Source organism: Oncorhynchus mykiss, chromosome 17 (assembly GCF_013265735.2).
Source record: "Oncorhynchus mykiss isolate Arlee chromosome 17, USDA_OmykA_1.1, whole genome shotgun sequence".
NCBI lineage: Eukaryota > Metazoa > Chordata > Actinopteri > Salmoniformes > Salmonidae > Oncorhynchus > Oncorhynchus mykiss.
The window spans coordinates 83,246,632-83,264,344 of NC_048581.1; the positions used below are offsets into that span (position 1 = coordinate 83,246,632).

The 17,713-nt window shown below is 41.3% G+C and overlaps 1 protein-coding gene across 2 annotated transcripts; it reads left to right on the forward strand.

Annotated features, from left to right (window-relative positions):
• Positions 1-98: 98 nt before the first annotated feature.
• nudt3 (Diphosphoinositol polyphosphate phosphohydrolase 1) lies at positions 99-17,706 on the forward strand. 2 transcript variants are annotated; one of them, XM_021567437.2, is made up of 5 exons: positions 99-551; positions 1,911-2,021; positions 13,166-13,210; positions 13,315-13,399; positions 13,521-17,706. In XM_021567437.2, the coding sequence occupies exons 1-5, from the start codon at positions 426-428 to the stop codon at positions 13,715-13,717; spliced, it is 564 nt and encodes a 187-aa protein (XP_021423112.1). In that variant the 5' UTR covers positions 99-425; the 3' UTR covers positions 13,718-17,706.
• Positions 17,707-17,713: the final 7 nt, after the last annotated feature.

Consider the following 17,713-nt stretch of genomic DNA (forward strand, 5'->3'; position numbering starts at 1 on the left):
GGATAAACGCTCCAAACAGCGTACCCGACCGCATGGAGGCGTCCAAGCATTCGGGTGGGTTCTGCTCGGACGCACATGCAGGAACGCCCTGAATTGCGTCCCGCAATTGCGTCCTCCGCGAAACCAGCGTCATTTTCGTAAATTCTCTACTTAGTTTCGTTTTTTCGTAATTCGATGCCGTATTCCTCAAAATAAGATACGTACTATCCTAAAGCCAATTTCGTTCAAATGTGCCTTGTTACGTTGATTACGCAGTTATCTTCATAATGGCGACCGTGCTGGAGAAGCGCCTATGCTTGTGAAAATGAAGCGAATAAGTTATTTATTTTAATAAAACGCCGGTGTTACCCATAGGAGGACGTTGCATCGAAGACAGCGGCTTTCCCAGTGTTTGAATTACAGTTTTGGTCCATTGGTAGCCCGAAATGATGAAGTTAAAGTCAAATCAAACCCGGACATACGATGGGGATGGCTACAAGAAGCGGGCCGCCTGTCTGTGCTTTAGGAGTGAAAGTGAAGAGGAGGTGAGGACGAGGATGCAGGGCTATAGGGTGGGCCGCAGTTCAGGAAAACCAAAATAGCTATAGCTAGCTAGTGTTTGTCATTTGCTAATTAGGAATGCAACTTAGCTAACTGTTAGCTACTGGTTTTGGTGTGTTGGTTTGTTTTGTTGATTCAGCGTACAGGTCAACCACCCAGGGATATCTAGCTAGATAACGTTTTGATAGCTAGCCAAATGTTGAGCTAACTAACTAGCCAGCTATCTTGGTAGCTGGTAACTACAACGAGTGGGGTATTTTATTATATCTAGCTAGCTAGTTAACTCGTTGCGGCTAACCAAACAGTACAAATATTACTAGCTAGTTACTTGCCACATTGTTGGTTACCTAGCCAGCTAGGCTAACTAACGCGTAGCCAATTAACGTTAGCTGCTAGAGTAACATGATAACCAGTGCGCTAGTCAGCACTGTATCTTCTTGATATCTAGCTAACATATTGTTAATGCTAGCTAACGTTAGCTAGTATATTTCTGGTTATAATGATCACATTAAACACTATGACAATCAATGTTTAGTAACATTGTCAATGGCTCAAAACTAATGTCGATTCGTCATTAAAATGAATTTAGCTAGCGCCAACTACTAGTTATTTAGCAACATTTGCTAGATGGATAGCTACCGTTAGCTAAATAGCTAGCTATGGGCCTTCCTTTGCTTGGATCGGACTAGCAACAGGTAACTTGACTGGAACTACAACGACCTAACCGTGCTTGTGATCAAACTAGCTACCTGCCCAGTTATTCCTTCAATCTAGCTAACAAATCACTTGAATAAGTCTACTAGTTGTTTTACCTGGAGGTCAGCTAATAACACATTGCATCACTCATATGGCCTATATTATGGGTGCCAACCTGGCTAAAGACAAGTCAGTGTCACCAAACCATCTGTCATCACTGTCTGTGGTAATCAATGATTTATATAGCTCTACACACGCCATTGGTAGTAATGTGTCTTGCTTGTGTATGTGAGGGAGCTATGCCTAAATTATGCATGCATAATAACTATATGCATTAGGCCAGGGGTGTCAAGCTCATTCCATGGAGGGCCTAGTGTCTGCAGTTTTTTTCCTAATTCAATTAAGACCTAAACAACCAGGTGAGGGGAGTTCCTTACTAATTTGTGCCCTTAATGCATAAGTCAAGTACAAGGGAGGAGCAAAAACTTGCATACACTTGGCCCTCTGTGGAATTACTTTTGACACGTGCATGTCAGGTGTCATTTGAATATGACTGGCGTTTTCATCAACACAGTAGAGAAGTGGTCTCAACAACATGCTCTACTGTGTTTACATTGAAACCTGAAGCTCTGGATTTGATCGATGGTGCTCAATGCTGTATCCTCTTGCTGCAGGTACTGTTGGTGAGTAGCAGTCGGCATCCAGACAAGTGGATCGTCCCTGGTGGAGGGATGGAGCCAGAAGAGGAGCCCAATGTAGCTGCAGCACGAGAAGTCTGTGAAGAGGTTAGCTTCTTTCCCTCTCATTTCATTGACTGTAATCATTCAAACTATATTCCCTCCCTGTATCCCCACATTTGACGGAACCTGTGGGTGTCTTCCATAATTGTTATGGATATTAGAGATGTTGCTCTCTTTGTTTTAGGTGTGGCTTTTGCGGTAGACAAAAGCCACACAAAATATTTTTTTTTCCTGCAAACCACACCCCTTGATTATAAATGGCAACAAGTTGTTGAGATTTGGCAATGTGAGTAGGCTTTTTACCTTGATATAGCTTGTTGAAAGATCGCTCTACGTTTTGCGTTTCAACACATGTTAATCCATGTTGGTCAAAACACATCCACTTTGGGCGGTGCAGTTGGTCTTTATGTGTCTCTGTTTATGTGTGCTGAGAATATAAAGGCTGCATCCACAGTAGCTAAGCAGACAGGAATGTTGGTGCCAAAGGGAGTTTGGCGACTAGTATTTTTTATTTATTTTTACCTCCCGCCTCTGGCTAAATGTGTTAATGTGTAGTTCATACGTGCATAATCACGAAATTCCAAATCTGAAAGCACCTGTTTACTGGAAGCTGTTCAGTGCCATTTCCCCCCCCCCCATGGACCTACCCCCTAGCAATTCAAGTTCCTGCCAATAAGCTTCAGCTCCTCGCCAATTAAGTGACAGCTAGCAAGATGCTCACACAGCAGAGAGAGAGAGCAATAACATGGTGCACTTATCTGCACATATGTGACGTAGTGTGCAGCTTTTGGGACCACTTTTGGCTCCTAGCGCTACTTTCAGAACTACTGGCTAAAATGTATACAAAGGTACCAAAGAATCTCTTTAAAGGGATACTTCTGGGAGGCCCTTAATCTACCCCCCCCCCCCCCAGAGTCAGAAGACCTTTTTTATGTCTGTCCAGTATGAAGGAAGTTAGGAGGTAGTTGTGTGAGCCAATGCTAACTAGTGTTAGCACAATGGCTAGAAGTCTATGGGTATGTGCTAACATTTGCGCGTGTTGACATGTAACGCAGAATGTAGCCTATTCTGTATTTCAACGTTGATGCCTAGTCACTGTAATTGAACCATGACGATTCAATATTTACATTTGAGCCCAGGGACTTTTCTTCACCGGGGGGGATGAAGAGGGTTTCTCTGTTGCCAAGAAGGGCTTCTCCAACTAAGAATTAGGTTTTAGAAAATAATCAGCAGATTCATTCTATTAGGGAGGTATGTCATGATGTTTTAGAGCTGGCGATATGAACAAAAATCCATATTCCGATAAAACATTTTTAGATAACGATAAATAAGCGAGAAATTATGCAAAGTTATTTTTGGGGGGGGTGCTAGAGCTGGGCGATATGGACAAAGTCATATTGCTATAAATGTAACTATTTTTGCTCAATAACTATAAATAAAATGTTTTAATGGACATTTACCTTACATTAGCAGCAGGGCTCTAGACAAAAATACCAGTGCCAAGTAAGATTACTGAGATGGTAGCCTATGATTTTAAAAAGTAAGCTATTTCATCTAAAATATACAGGGAATGCATTATTGTTATTTTCATGTGCAACCTGGCAAAATAGTATCTAGAATGATCAAATTTTATTTTTGACTCTCAGAATTTTCTGACATCTTTGTGCAGGCTGGCTATATTATTCACCACCTGATGAAGTAGGAAAACTATGAATTTGTTGTTCTATAGCCATGTAGGTTAATTAATTAATCTATCAGTAAATGTAAGCTAATGTGCTGCAACAACTTTCCAGCGCTAGGCCTAGGCTACTTGATGTAGCATCTCAGAAAGTTGTCCAACAGCCAGACTGGGACAGGGTGTTTGATTTCACCACCTGATAGACAGTCTTTAGTGGGTCATTAGATAGAGAATAAAGAGCAGACTGAGCGCTGTACTCCAATCTAATTTAAGTTTTCACATGTGCCGAATACATGCAGTGAAATGCTTACTTACAAGACCTTAACCAACAATGCAGTTCAAGAAATGGAGTTAATAAAATATTTACTAATTCAACTAAAGTTTTTTTTTTTTTTTTAAGTAAAAAAGTAACACAATAAAATAATGAGGCTATATACAGGGGGTACCGGTACCAAGTCAATGTGCGGTGGTACTGGTTAGTAGGAATAAAGTGACTATACATAGATAATAAACAGCGAGTATCAGCAGTGTAAAAACCGGGGGGGGGGGGGGGGTTGCAATGTAAATAGTCCGGGTGGCCATTTGATTAACAGTCTTATGGTTCACAGCAGTCATCCCTCGCAGGATGCTGATATCTTCTCCTACCCTGGCTGCTCACTGCTCAGTAAGTTAGACATAAGTCTAGCAGCTGAGCTGACATCTCTGGCTTGGCTTGCCCATTGATTTTCCGTCGGGCACAGTGTTTTGTGTGTGTAGACATCACATCAGTAGCACAGTCTCTTAAGGTGTTGACAAAATACAATATCACAATACCTGCAGTGCCTTCAGCAAGTATTCACACACCTTTACTTTTTCCAAATGTTGTTGTTACCCCTGAATGGATTCAATTGCTTACACATAATACCCTATAATGTCAAAGTGGAATAATGTATCTAAAAACATTTTTTGACTGATTTAATTAAATGAAAAGCTGAAATGTCTTCAAACCCTTTGTTATGGCAAGCCTAAATAAGTTAAGGAATATAAATGTGCTTAATAAATCACATACTTGCCCTCTGTGTGCGATAATAGTGTTTAATGTGTTTTTTTTACACGACTACCTCATCTCTGTACCCAACAAATACAATTATCTGTAAGGACCCTCAGCCAAGCAGTGAATTTTAAACACAGATTCAACCACAAAGACCGGGGAGGTTTTCCAATGCCTCGCTAAGAAAGGCACCTATTGGTAGATGGGTTAAAACAAAAGCAGACATGGAATATCTCTGAGTATGATGAAGTTATTAATTAATTACACTTTGGATGGTGTATCAATACACCCAGTCACTACAAAGATGCAGACGTCCTTTCTAATTCAGTTGCCGTAGAGCAGGTATTCCCAAAAAATAAAATATCCTTCCAGACTCACATTAAGCATCTCCAATCCCAAATTAATTATATAATTGGCTTCCTATTTCGCAACAAAGCATCCTTCACTCATAAAACTGACTATCCTACCGATCCTTGACTTTGGCAATGTCATTTACAAAATAGCCTGCATCCAATTTGCTGAGCAGAGTGTTGAAGGCTATCATAGTGCCATCTGTTTTGTCACCAAAGCCCCATATACTACCCACCACTGCGACCTGTATGCTCTCGTTGGCTGGCCCTCGTTTCATATTCAAATCAAATGTTATTTGTCACGTACGCCGAATACAATAGTGAAATGCTTACTTTCAGGCTCTAACCAATAGTGGAATGGAGCCAAATCCACTGGCTCCAGGTCATTGATAAGTCTTTGCTAGGTAAAGCCCTGCCTTATCTCAGCTCACTGGTCACCATAGTAGCACCCACCCGTAGCAGCACCCACCCCACCTGTAGCACGCGCTCCAGCAGGTATATTTTCCTGGTCACCCCCAAAGCCAATTCCTTCTTCAGCCGCCATTCCTTCCAGTTCTCTGCTGCCAATGACTGGAACGAACTGCAAAAATCACTGAAGCTGGAGACTCATATCTCCCTCACTAGCTTTAAGCACTAGCTGTCAGAGCAGCTCAGAGCAGCTCATCCCCATACTGTTATTCATTTTATTTATTTTTCTTCTTTGCACCCCAGTATCTCTACTTGTACACTCATCTTCTGCAAATATTTCACTCCAGTGTTTAATTGCTATATTGGAATTATTTTGCCACTATTGCCTATTTATGGCCTTACCTCCCTTATCCTACCTCATTTGCTCACACTGTATATAGACTTTTTCTATTGTATTATTGACTATGTTTATTCCATGTGTAACTCTGTGTTGTTGTGTCGCACTGCTTTGCTTTATCTTGGCAGGTTGCAGTTGTAAATGAGAACTTGTTCTCAACTAGCCCAACTGTGAAATAAAAAATTAAATAAAGTTTAAAAATTCAAACAGTCCGTTTTATATTTTCCAACGGAGCTATACATTTGGGTGAGTTTTTTTTTCTCACCTGAGTAGCCTCGTTTCACTTCCCGAAAATACAATTAAACCATATAGTGTTCAGTGAAATAACAACACAATGTCAAATACAAGTAGCCTTGTCAAATAATTAACATCCAATCACATTAACCGTTACTCTCTCGCAAGAATTCCACTAACGGTCCGTATGTAGCTGCTGCTCATTCCGTTTGCTCGAAAATTGATAAGTGGTTAAAAAAAGGCCCATGTTCATAGAGACACATACCAGCTCTACTGGTAGTACTGCTACTACCAGCAGTACTGCACCTGTCGATGACACAAGTTGTTCTGCTTCCACGAGCACATCCAATGCTATCATCAGTAATTCTACATTTGTTGTTAGCCCAGCTAGCATGGACACTGACAGTTGTGAATTTTGATGCAGCCGAAGAGCTACTGCCCCCTTACCCGGGAAAGCACCGAACAACAGACGGGAACGTTAGACCATCGAAGAGGCGCAAATATTATGAGAACTACATTGATTTGGGGTTAATTTCTATTGGGAGTAGTGCCTTTCCTCAGCCACAGTGCATATGTGTGCAAAAGTACTGTCTCACAACTTGATGAAACCTTGACTCTTGCGCAGACATTTAGAAACAAAATATGCCAATTTGAAAAATAAGTCACAGGAGTTTTTTGAGCGAGAATTAAGACTACTTTAGAGTAGTAAGACATGTATAAAAGCAATAGGTGCCATTAATAAGAATGGGCTAGAAGCGTCTTATATGGTGAGCTACCGAGTGGCTAGGACAGGGAAGTCCCATACTACCATGGAGGGCGTAATTCTTCCTGCTGCCACGGATATGGCTGGGGGAAATGGCCAAAAGAACAATAGACAATGCCATCATCAAACAGCACTGTTTCACGACGCATCAGTGACATGGCAGGAGATGTTTTGAAACGATTACTGCTTCGCATACAAGCTTGTGAATTCTATGCGTTACAGCTGGATGAGTCAACAGGCGAGGCGGGCCTGGCACAGCTCCTGGTATATGTCTGTTACATTTTTGGGGGGGTTCAATTAAGAAAGACATCCTCTTCTGCAAACCACTGAAAACCAGGACAACAGGAGAGGATATTTATAAAGTACTGGACAGCTTTGTGACATCTAATGGACTTTGGTGGTCAAGATGTGTTGGTATCTGTACTGATGGTGCAAAAGCCATGACAGGGAGACCTAGTGGAGTGGTAATGCGTGTGCAAGCAGTTGCTCCCGACGCCACTTGGGTACACTGCAGCATCCACTGAGAGGCTCTTGCTGCCAAGGGAATGCCTGATAGCTTGAAAGACGTTTTGGACACTGCAGTGAAAATGGTTAACTTTGTTAAAGCAAGGCCCCTGAACTCACATGTATTTTCTGTACTATTCAATGATATGGGCAGTGACCATGTAACGCTTTTACAACATACAGAAGTGCGCTGGTTATCAAGGGGCAAAGTATTGACACGTTATTTTTTTAACTTTAAGCTCATCTCTCAATTTTTCTTTACTGTCCATAATTTTCACTTGTCTGACCGCTTGCATGATGATGAGTTTCTCACACGACTGGCCTATCTGGGTGATGTTTTTTCTCGCCTGAATGAGCTGAATCTAGGATTACAGGGACTCTTCGCAACTATATTCAATGTGCGGGACAAAATTTAAGGATATGATTTAAGAATTTGGAGCTATTCTCTGCCTGCATTAACAAGGACTCCAGCTTATGGACAATGTCATATGTGATATAGCACCTGAGTGAGTTGGGTGCGCAATTACGCAGGTACTTTCCTGAAACTGATGACACAACTGGATTCGTTATCCCTGTCATGCCCTGCCTCCAGTCCACTTACCTATATCTGAACAAGAGAGCCTCATTGAAATTGCAACAAGTGGTTCTGTGAACATTTTATTTAATCAGAAGCCCCTGACATATTTCTGGATTGGGCTGCGCTCAGAGTATCCTGCCTTGGCAAATCCTGCTGTTAAGACACTGATGCCCTTTGCAACCATGTACTAGGGCTGGGCGACATGGCGATATGTATCGTGTGACGATAGATGTTTTTCTATCGTTTCATATTATGCGCTATTGTTTATATCGTTGTTTCGCAAATCACTCTTTACGGCAATATTTTTTGTCTTTTGGACGACGCTTTGCCTTCCACACGTGCCATGTGGAAGGAAATGTTCAACACAAACAAACATGGAGGAGAGTGAATGTGGCAGGGAGACACGGCGCTCGTACCTAAAAGGGGCTACTTCGGTCGCATGGATATGGTTTGTGTATGAGAAGTCTGACACGGACCAGAAAACCGTCTTCTGCACAACATGCCGCAGGCTGGTCCCGACAACAGGCTCAAACACCACTAACCTCCTTTACCACCTATGCAAGAATCATGCGAAAGAGTATGGAGAGAGTCTACGAATGAGACCCAAAAAGTACAGTCGAGTGCTCAAAACAAACCCCCGACTGACGTTGCAAGAGGCGTTTGCCCTTGGCACCCCATATGGCAAAGAATCGCGAAGATGGAAGGAGATAACCGTTACAAATTACATCTGCAAAGAAATGGCCCCGTTTTACACGGTCGAGAAATGGGGGTTTCGTGAGTTGGTGCTAACACTCAACCCAAGGTACCAAATGCAAATTGATATGTGACACGTATTGATGCCAAAATAACATGCAAAACTGGCAAGCCCCCAAAAATATAAATATTTATTTTTAGGCCTATATTTATTTTGTTTGCATCTATAGTTGAAGTGTTTTCTATTTACCCCTTTAGATTTTATACATTAATATTTAATATTTTGTTACATGCTTAATTGAAAATTTGCACAAAGGTTCTAAATAAAAGGGGAAATAATAGTGGTCTAAGGCACTGCATCGCAATGCTAGCTGTGCCACCAGAGATTCTGGGTTCGAGCCCAGGCTCTGTCGCAGCCGGCCGCGACCGGGAGGCCCATGGGACGGCGCACAATTGTCCCCGGGTCGTTCGGTTTAGGGAGGGTTTGGCCGGCAGGGATATCCTTGTCTCAGTGCGCACTAGCGACTCCTGTGGCGGGCCAGGCGCAGTGCACGCTGACCAGGTGTACAGTGTTTCCTCCGACACATTGGTGCGGCTGGCTTCCGGGTTAGATGTGCATTGTCAAGAAGCAGTGCGGCTTGTGTTTCGGAGGACGCATGGCTCTCGACCTTCGCCTCTCCCTAGTCCGTACGGGAGTTGCAGCGATGAGACAAGACTGTAACTACTAGCAATTGGATACCATGAAACTGGGGAGAAAAAAGGGGGAAATAATCAAATATGAGTAAGTACCTTCTATTTGTTGAGTATAATTCAAAATATAATTCAAAAAATAGGCCTTCACATGTGGTCATTTTATATAAACTATTTATTCATTGAATTTACAGAATGCGCTATATCGATCTGTATCGTTATTGGGATATGAAATGACCTATATCGGGATATGGGATTGTGGCCATATCGCCCAGCCCTACCACTTACCTATGTGAGAGTGGATTCTCGGTCCTCACTAGCATGAAAACTAAATAGAGGCACAGACTGTGTGGAAAGGGATTAAAGACTGAGACTCTCTCCAATACAGAGTTATGTGTATCCTTTCAAGCACACTATTCTCATTAACCTGTGGTGAGTTATTCACAATTTTTGATGAACAAATAAGGTTTTATATGTAAGATGGCTAAGTAAAGAGCTAAATGATTGATAATTGTATTATTTGTGCCCTTTTTCTATAAGAGCTCTGTGTCACTTCCCAAGATCCAGGTTGTGTCAAGCTCACACTCATTCTTATGTTTAAATGTATCGTATCGTGTGTGTGTGTGTGTGTGTGTGTGTGTGTGTGTGTGGCAGGCTTACAATGATTGCAAAAAACAACATTTGAGAGTGCGCTGACCCTGGTGCTAGGCAGCTGGTGTTTGAAGGGGTACGGGACTATAAAAAGTTTGTGAACCACTGCTGTAGATCAATCCATCTCTTATTCTTATCCATATTTATTTTCAACTGCATTGTTGGTTAGGGGCTCGTGTAAGTAAACATTCCACTGTTGTATTCGGCGCACGTGACCTAATAAAATTTGATAACACAATAATTACTACGGCTAGGCTAATTATACAATTAAAAACAGATTAAAACGGGCTCAAGTCAAATAGGCTACGCTTTTATAGTTATCATAGCATGTGGGGACCATGCTAGAATCAAATCCACAGCCCTACTGTCGCCAACAGCACCTTGCTCAGTCAATCCCACAGCAACCACTGCCCATAAACACTAGTGAATTAAAAAAGTACAGATTTCCATATCAAGATATTGTTTTTGTGCTAATTTGCTGTGCCTGCACCAGAACTCCAGTATATGTCATAGCTTGTTCTCGATCTTCTTTTTAAATACGGAGCCAATTTGTTTTCCAAACTTTCATTCCCATGGCTGATCAAAACTCATTTTCTCATGGCTCTCTCTTGTCCCTCTGCAGCAGACATATGGTGAGCAATATGTTTTGTCATACCGACTTTATGCCATACCGGGAAATTCCGTAATACCGACACTGAAGATAAGGAGTGCTGTTTTCAAACCCCACTGATGCTCTGTAATCCGAAGGTTATCAATGCTAACAAGTACATGTAAAATGCTAACAATTATATTATAAATATTTTTTTCTAGAGTTTCTGACCTAAACAAGTAACTACAAAATGCTATTCACAGTTTCCTGCACGTACAAATATAATATTAGCCAGCAAGGCTCTTGATCCAGGACGGGATTCTCTGTTGTTACCAAACGAATGCTTGATTTTTGAAAGAAGCTAGATAGCGAACTAACGTTAGCTACTAAATTGGCACAACTGCAGAGCATTTATCACATAGTTATAAGATATCTAGCTGGCAAACATTTAGTTGTGAATTCCATACTATAATTAGATTGCTTGGCGCATGCTGCCCAACAGTGAGTGACTCAAGGCTCCGGTCTCTCGTCGTAGTGTGCCTGTAAACAAACACCATGTGACACGTGACTATTAAAAGCTTCATGATAATGTGACCGCTGAAATGAAGAACGCAATGTTCTTCATCCCCTAACATATTGAGCAAGTTGACTGTGGGTATTTACTTAAAGTAGCTATGAACATTGAAATGTATTAAACATTTAAAAGAAAGAGTTAACGGTATTGATAAAAACATCCCGTTGCTTTTTTACAAATACCCCCTCCCCTGTATACGTTATACCTCCCAATCTATAGGCAAGTGCCTTCCAAACCCATCGCCAGTGCTGCTGCTGGTTTAAACCTCTTAGTGCACTCCGTTGTAATAGGTCATAACCCTCATTCTAATTCTGATGGCTATTTGACAAACCACCCAGCTTCTTATGCTGGTTGGTGTGGAGTCCGGCCAGGACTGAAAGACATAAGAACAGGTCAAGGGTTATGGATCGTAGTAGTGATTTTGGGGGGGCGGATCGATGCAGTTACATATCGGATATAATTTGACAATGTCAAACAAATTGACTCCCTTTTCTTTATTTTTTTAAGATGGAAAAACAATATAATATATTGGGCTCCTGAGTGGCGCAGCAGTCTAAGGCACTGCATCTCAGTGCTAGAGGCGTCACTACAGACACCCTGGTTCGAATCCAGGCTGTATCGTGATTGGGCGGCGCACAATTGGCCCAGTGTCCCCCGGGTTAGGCCGGTGTAAATAAGAATTTGTTGTTAACTGACTAGTTTAAATAAAGGTTACATTTATAAAAATAAATTTTAAAAAGTATTTGTTTTCCCGCACTTATTTCCATGACTGATCAAAACTGTTTTCTCATGGCTCTTTTGTCTCTCTGCAGCAGACATATGGTGAGCAATATGTTTAGAGTGTCGAATCGCAATAAAATCACAATATCGAATCATAATACATTTAGAATCGCAATACATATCGTATGATCACCAAAGTATCGTAATAATATTGTGTAGGGAGGTCCCTGGCAATTCCCAGCCCTAGATAGTCAAACTACAGTGTCCACATCCACTCGTCCTCAACTGACCTGACCCAGCAGAGTCCAAATAGATTGGAATGCAGCTCTAATGCTCATGTTCTTCACTCACGTTCTCATTATGATGCGGAGGGTGGCCATTTTTGATTAGAGGAGGTGGTTGAGAGGAACTGAAGTCTAATCTTAATAATTAGGCCTAGGCTATCCAAACCCTGCCTTTTCTCCAATCAGCCCAGTGGTGTTCTTCCCCATTTTTATCTGGTTGAAGACAAGAAGAGTGTGAGATTAATACTGGGGTATACTGCCTATGGTGTCTAGGTTTTATTAATAGGCTGAAACTGGAACCTGAAGAAGATGCATACTGCTGGCATCCTCTAGTAGTATATAAACCTGGCCCAGTACCCCTCAGTCTCCGGGAGTCGTGTACAAAACGCCTTCAAAACACTGTCATATCTCCCTCACTAAATTTAAGCATCAGCCGTCAGAGCAGCTTGCACCAGTACATAGCCCATCTGTAAATAGCCCACCCAACTACCTCATCCCCATATTGTTGTTTATTTATTTTGCTCCTTTGCACCCCAGTATCTCTACTTGCACGTTAATTTTCTGCTCATCTATCACTCCAGTGTTTAATTGCTGAATTGTAATTATTTTGCCACTACCTTCCTAATCTTACTTCATTTGCACACATTGTATATACGCTTTTCTATTGTTATTGACTGTACGCTTGTTTATTCTATGTGTTACTCTGTGTTCTTTGTGTTGCACTGCTTTGCTTTATCTTGGCCAGGTCGCAGTTGTAAATTAGAATTTGTTCTCAACTGGCCTACCTGGTTAAATAAAAATGTAAAGGTGTAAAACTTTGGTGCGTTGAGGTACTGGTGTGTGCCGTTTTTGATGTATGTATTAGGATAATTGTGTGTAGCCTGTGCTACAATATGTCCTGAAGATGCCTTTCAAAAATCATCTTTCACACAACTAATTCATCGCTCATTCATTACTGCAGTGACACAGGCCCTTAAGATTGAAATAATGATGTATTAGTTCCTTAAATGTGTGTTGATTCGCTTCCTTATTTATTTTTTTCAACAGGCAGGTGTGAAGGGGACTTTAGGTCGTCTAGTTGGAATTTTTGAGGTGAGTTTATGACCTTCCTAGGCATGCTTAAGGTGATTTGGGAGTGGAGAGAAATATTGACTTTGTTCTGAATTTTTAAAAGATATACATTAACTATCTTACAGAACCGAGAGAGGAAGCACAGAACCTACGTCTACATTCTTATCGTAACGGAGGTCCTGCAAGATTGGGAGGACTCTGTCAACATTGGTGAGTGGCTTTCATTTAAATCTGATTATACTAGATTGTTTGAATTCTGGTTATAGTTGTCTCATGTTTGTCTTACCATTTAAGTTAAGCACAAGTTGTCTGTTCATGTTCCTTTTAACAGGGAGAAAAAGGGATTGGTTTAAAATAGACGATGCCATACAAGTGTTGCAGTGTCACAAGCCTGTGCAGGCCACCTACTTCGAGCCTCTCAAGGAAGGTTGCCTGACCAGCAACGGGACGCCCCTAGTGGCCACGATAGGCGGAGAACTCTCGCCCACCTACAACATCAACCAGAGCTCTGTGTCGGGTATCAGATAACTAAAACACAACGCTGACACAATCCCCAGGAGCTCTCGCCACCACTCTCTCTCTTACTTCTATTATTTTTTATCTCAAATACCAACATGGGTTGCCTTGCCAACTCTTTTGTGCCAGAGTTGTGGCGCAGACTTGACAGGTGTTGGCTGAAGATTCTGAAACACTTTGTAAATGTAATTTCTGACCCTTTTTTTGTTGTTGTTGTTATTATTGTATTGAAAATTGCATGAAGCATCCCTCACTCCCACATTCTACTACCTTAACGCGCCCTTAGCGTGGTGTTTATTGAATGCAAGAACTACTTTTTACTGTTGTGATGTAAAAGTGTATACTTAGTGCTTAAGCTCAAGGCTTTCAGTGGTATTTTATGTCTTTTGGTTATTTTCTGTGAATGAATGTGGCAAAGAGTGTTTTCCCTCTTAAGTATAGGAAATTTGAGCTCGACCGTTGTTTTTTTGGGGGTCCGATTGATTTATTTTGGGGGGGGGGGTAAAATGTGCCGATATACAGTTTTACAGCCGGGAAGTGAGTCTTGTTTTTTCACCACACTGAATTCTCATAAATTACCATCCCAAGAGAGCAGTTGTCCAATAACTATGCTTCAAATGTTTTCATACATTGCGATAATGACCCATCATGAGAATGGCGGCAAGTGTTCAGATCAGCATGAGATTCCCATTTTTCATCTTATTTATTGAATATCGGTGGAACTTTCTTTCGATAGTGGTAGAAGGCCAATATCTGCCGACAATATCGGTGAACCGATATATCGGTCGGGCTCAATAGAAAATGTTCTCTGTCATCTGAATGGACAGATTGTGGGAAGTTACTTGTTTTGCGTGAGCACTGGTATGTTTTGTCTTACACATTGGGGTGACCTGACACTGATTGTGCAGCAGGGTAGTCTTCTGTGGTAACCAAGGTCTTTGAATTATCTTCATTTAGCTCGATTGTGGTTATTGGTGTTAATATTTTGCAGGTTTCATCAGAAAGACTAGGCCCTTTTCCACATGGATTTATGACCCGATTGTCAAGTTGTACATTTTCCCTTAGTCTGGAAGCTAGCCAGCCATTTCAATATTACATTATGGGCAAAAAAAATATATACTATAGAAAGGTCTACTCAACTAAAGATGTAGAACAAAGTCTCCTATAGAGAATGTATTTCTCCAGTGTCTATATCTATTTTAATGTTCCCCTAGTCTGTTGATAGTGGTTCACTAGACACTGAAACAGTTGGCAGATCCCCCTACCGACCGAAATGTATCCGTTTTTATCATTTGGAATTGCATGATGTGAACGACTGCAGTCTTCCTCCATTTATTTTCCAGAGGGTGAAAGGACTACTGACTGCAGTGCCATCCATGGACTGACTTACCTTCACCCAACACATAACTCTTAATCACATTTTCAGATTCTCCCGACTCACATTAACCTCAGTTTATAGCAGATGTTTACATTGTTCATAGCATTTATTTATCACACCAGACAGCTAGATGGGTATTTTAGATGACTTTTCAGTAAGGTCTTTTTTTTAGTATAGAATCTGCATCCCCGAAACAAACACATGATACCTACCTGCTTGACATTCAAAGTCATGGAATCTAAAATGCTGTCTTGGCAAGATGCAGAACAAACAAGCCTTGAACAGTTGGATACCTTGTTTTTAACATGTAAAAATGCTTTTGGATAGTTTTTTGCTCTCTCTTAAACGTCTGGCAAAAGTCTCTCTAGCCAACCTGCGATACTTGCCTTGGATGTGGCATGGAGCAGCTGGCTTAATACTGTGAAACTGGAGGCGCTGTAGATAGCATGTAAGCTGTTGTATTGTAAATTGTTTATTTCTGTATAGAACAAAGGTGAGTGTACAAATGACAAAAACAGTTTCTCTGACGCATGTGTGAGTGCTATATGTTGCTCAACATGGCTGTAGAGTTGACTCGATCCCCAAACAGGCGGTGATGTTGGTTTTGGAGGTTTTGTTGACGAGTTACTTTGATACACAAGGGCTGGGGCTGAAAATAACTCAAATTATATAAGCAGCTGAGATGCCGCCTCAGATGTTCTATGAAGACCATGTGCAACTGAGGCCGAGGTAATAAAGTGAAGTTAATCACAGTTGAACGGTTAACATACAAAGGACTCAAACACATCCGCTTTAGCCGACATCTTCATAGCGGTTCTTTTGGTGGTGTGGAACTGCATTAGAGCTGTCAAATCCACTGGCAGCTCCTGGCATTTTACCTAAAGCGGACACTGCCATTGGCTGCACGGAGTCACATTAAGAGAAACCCCATGTAGCCTTGTTTACAAGTTGGAACACTGGAATGTGAGAGATAATTTACACCTCGATTAATTAGGCTGATATAAATCCTTATTTTGTTTTCTGATTTTCAATTTGAGCATTATTTCTAAATAGTGTAGGCTCTTGTTCTAAGCTTCTAACGCAAATTGGACGGGTGTGGCATTGTGACTGATCAAGAGCTGCTGCACACTGATTTGACGGATCCAGCGCAATTGCACCTATGCAGGTGTCGGCTATTGCCGGGTAACTCTTAAATCTAATTTAGGCCGAAATGTAGATTCTCAGCTGATTACTGTTCCAAACCACTAGTCTACCAGACAGCACTGCGCTGTTATGACATTATCCTAGTCTCTGACAACCAACACTTACATGCCACTACATCTCCCCCGTCATCTCTTTTGCCCCATAATTGTTTCATTCGCTCTCCAAATGGAGCGTTATCTATGTTCTCCCCAATCCCAGACTCAATGATGTAGGCCTGTTCTCGAATTGGCAATGGATGTGAAATATCTTTAAGGGTGTAACTAAATTGAGTGGATGACATATCAATAGGAATGCTACAGGAATCCCTCTCACAGAGGCCTGGGACTTTGAACCTAGATTTATTGCTTTTTAAATGAGCTGCATCGAAATGTGTGGGGGCAAAGTCTTGGAACTGTCTAGTGAAGACCGGATCCTTTCCAATATCACCTGTCAAACCCAGAGCAGAATACATTTAGGCCTGTATTTCAATTCTGTGGTCAGCCTCCCTCAAAGTCCACCATTTTCTTTCAATAATCTAACAATTAGTTTAGAGCTGGAAAATCTGTGTGATTGACAAAGGGCTTCTACTAAAAATCGGTACAAGGGCAGGCAAGCGCTGTAAAAAAAAAAAAAAATGGATATTCGTGTAACAGCCAATGAATGACTACTTGTTCTTTAACCGTTGTCAATTTTAATGTGTTCCTGACAAGATGTGTTGTCCCGCTTTAGCTAGTATGCATGTACGTCTTCTAGCTAGAGGCTCTCCGACACACTTTAGGCTTTAGTGAAGTGTATGGTTTCCCCTTTCCATATCACAATTAACTTTTATTTTAATGCAATGAAAGTTGAAGTGGACAGGGATTTATACATGCATTTCTCTTCTTAAGGGATGACTCTACACGGCACTGCTGTCAAAGCATGAAAAGCACAGTGAAAGCCTGGAGGATGAATGAAAGTAGGAAGGATGCATTTCTAAAAGGCTCATAGGCCATGGTCCTTCAACACAAGAGATACTGGAAATCACATGACCACTGGGAAACCATTAACACCAGCTAGTGGCCAGGCAGTATTCTGCAACAACCCACGTGAAAATGTTTTTTGCCTCAATGTTCAGTTCTACAGTGTTCATGGCATAGCATTTCATTGGCATAGTGGTTAACAGCTTGATCCTTTTTCAATTGGACCGTCCAGCAATTCGGGTAATACTCCCGCTAGGCAAAAATTGTGATTCATTGTAAAAAACTATTTGGACTACCCTAATATGTTTCCATTTCCCTCAACATGACCTCAGCCTTTTAGTTTCCCTACATATTCGTAGTAAAGGTGTACTTCTCTGGAATTTGATTTCTCATCATTTGGGACTGTGGAATAAATCAGTGGGCTGAAGATTGTAATATAAAAATGTGCCAACAAATAAAAACACCAGTATTTCAGATCTGGATTCAATT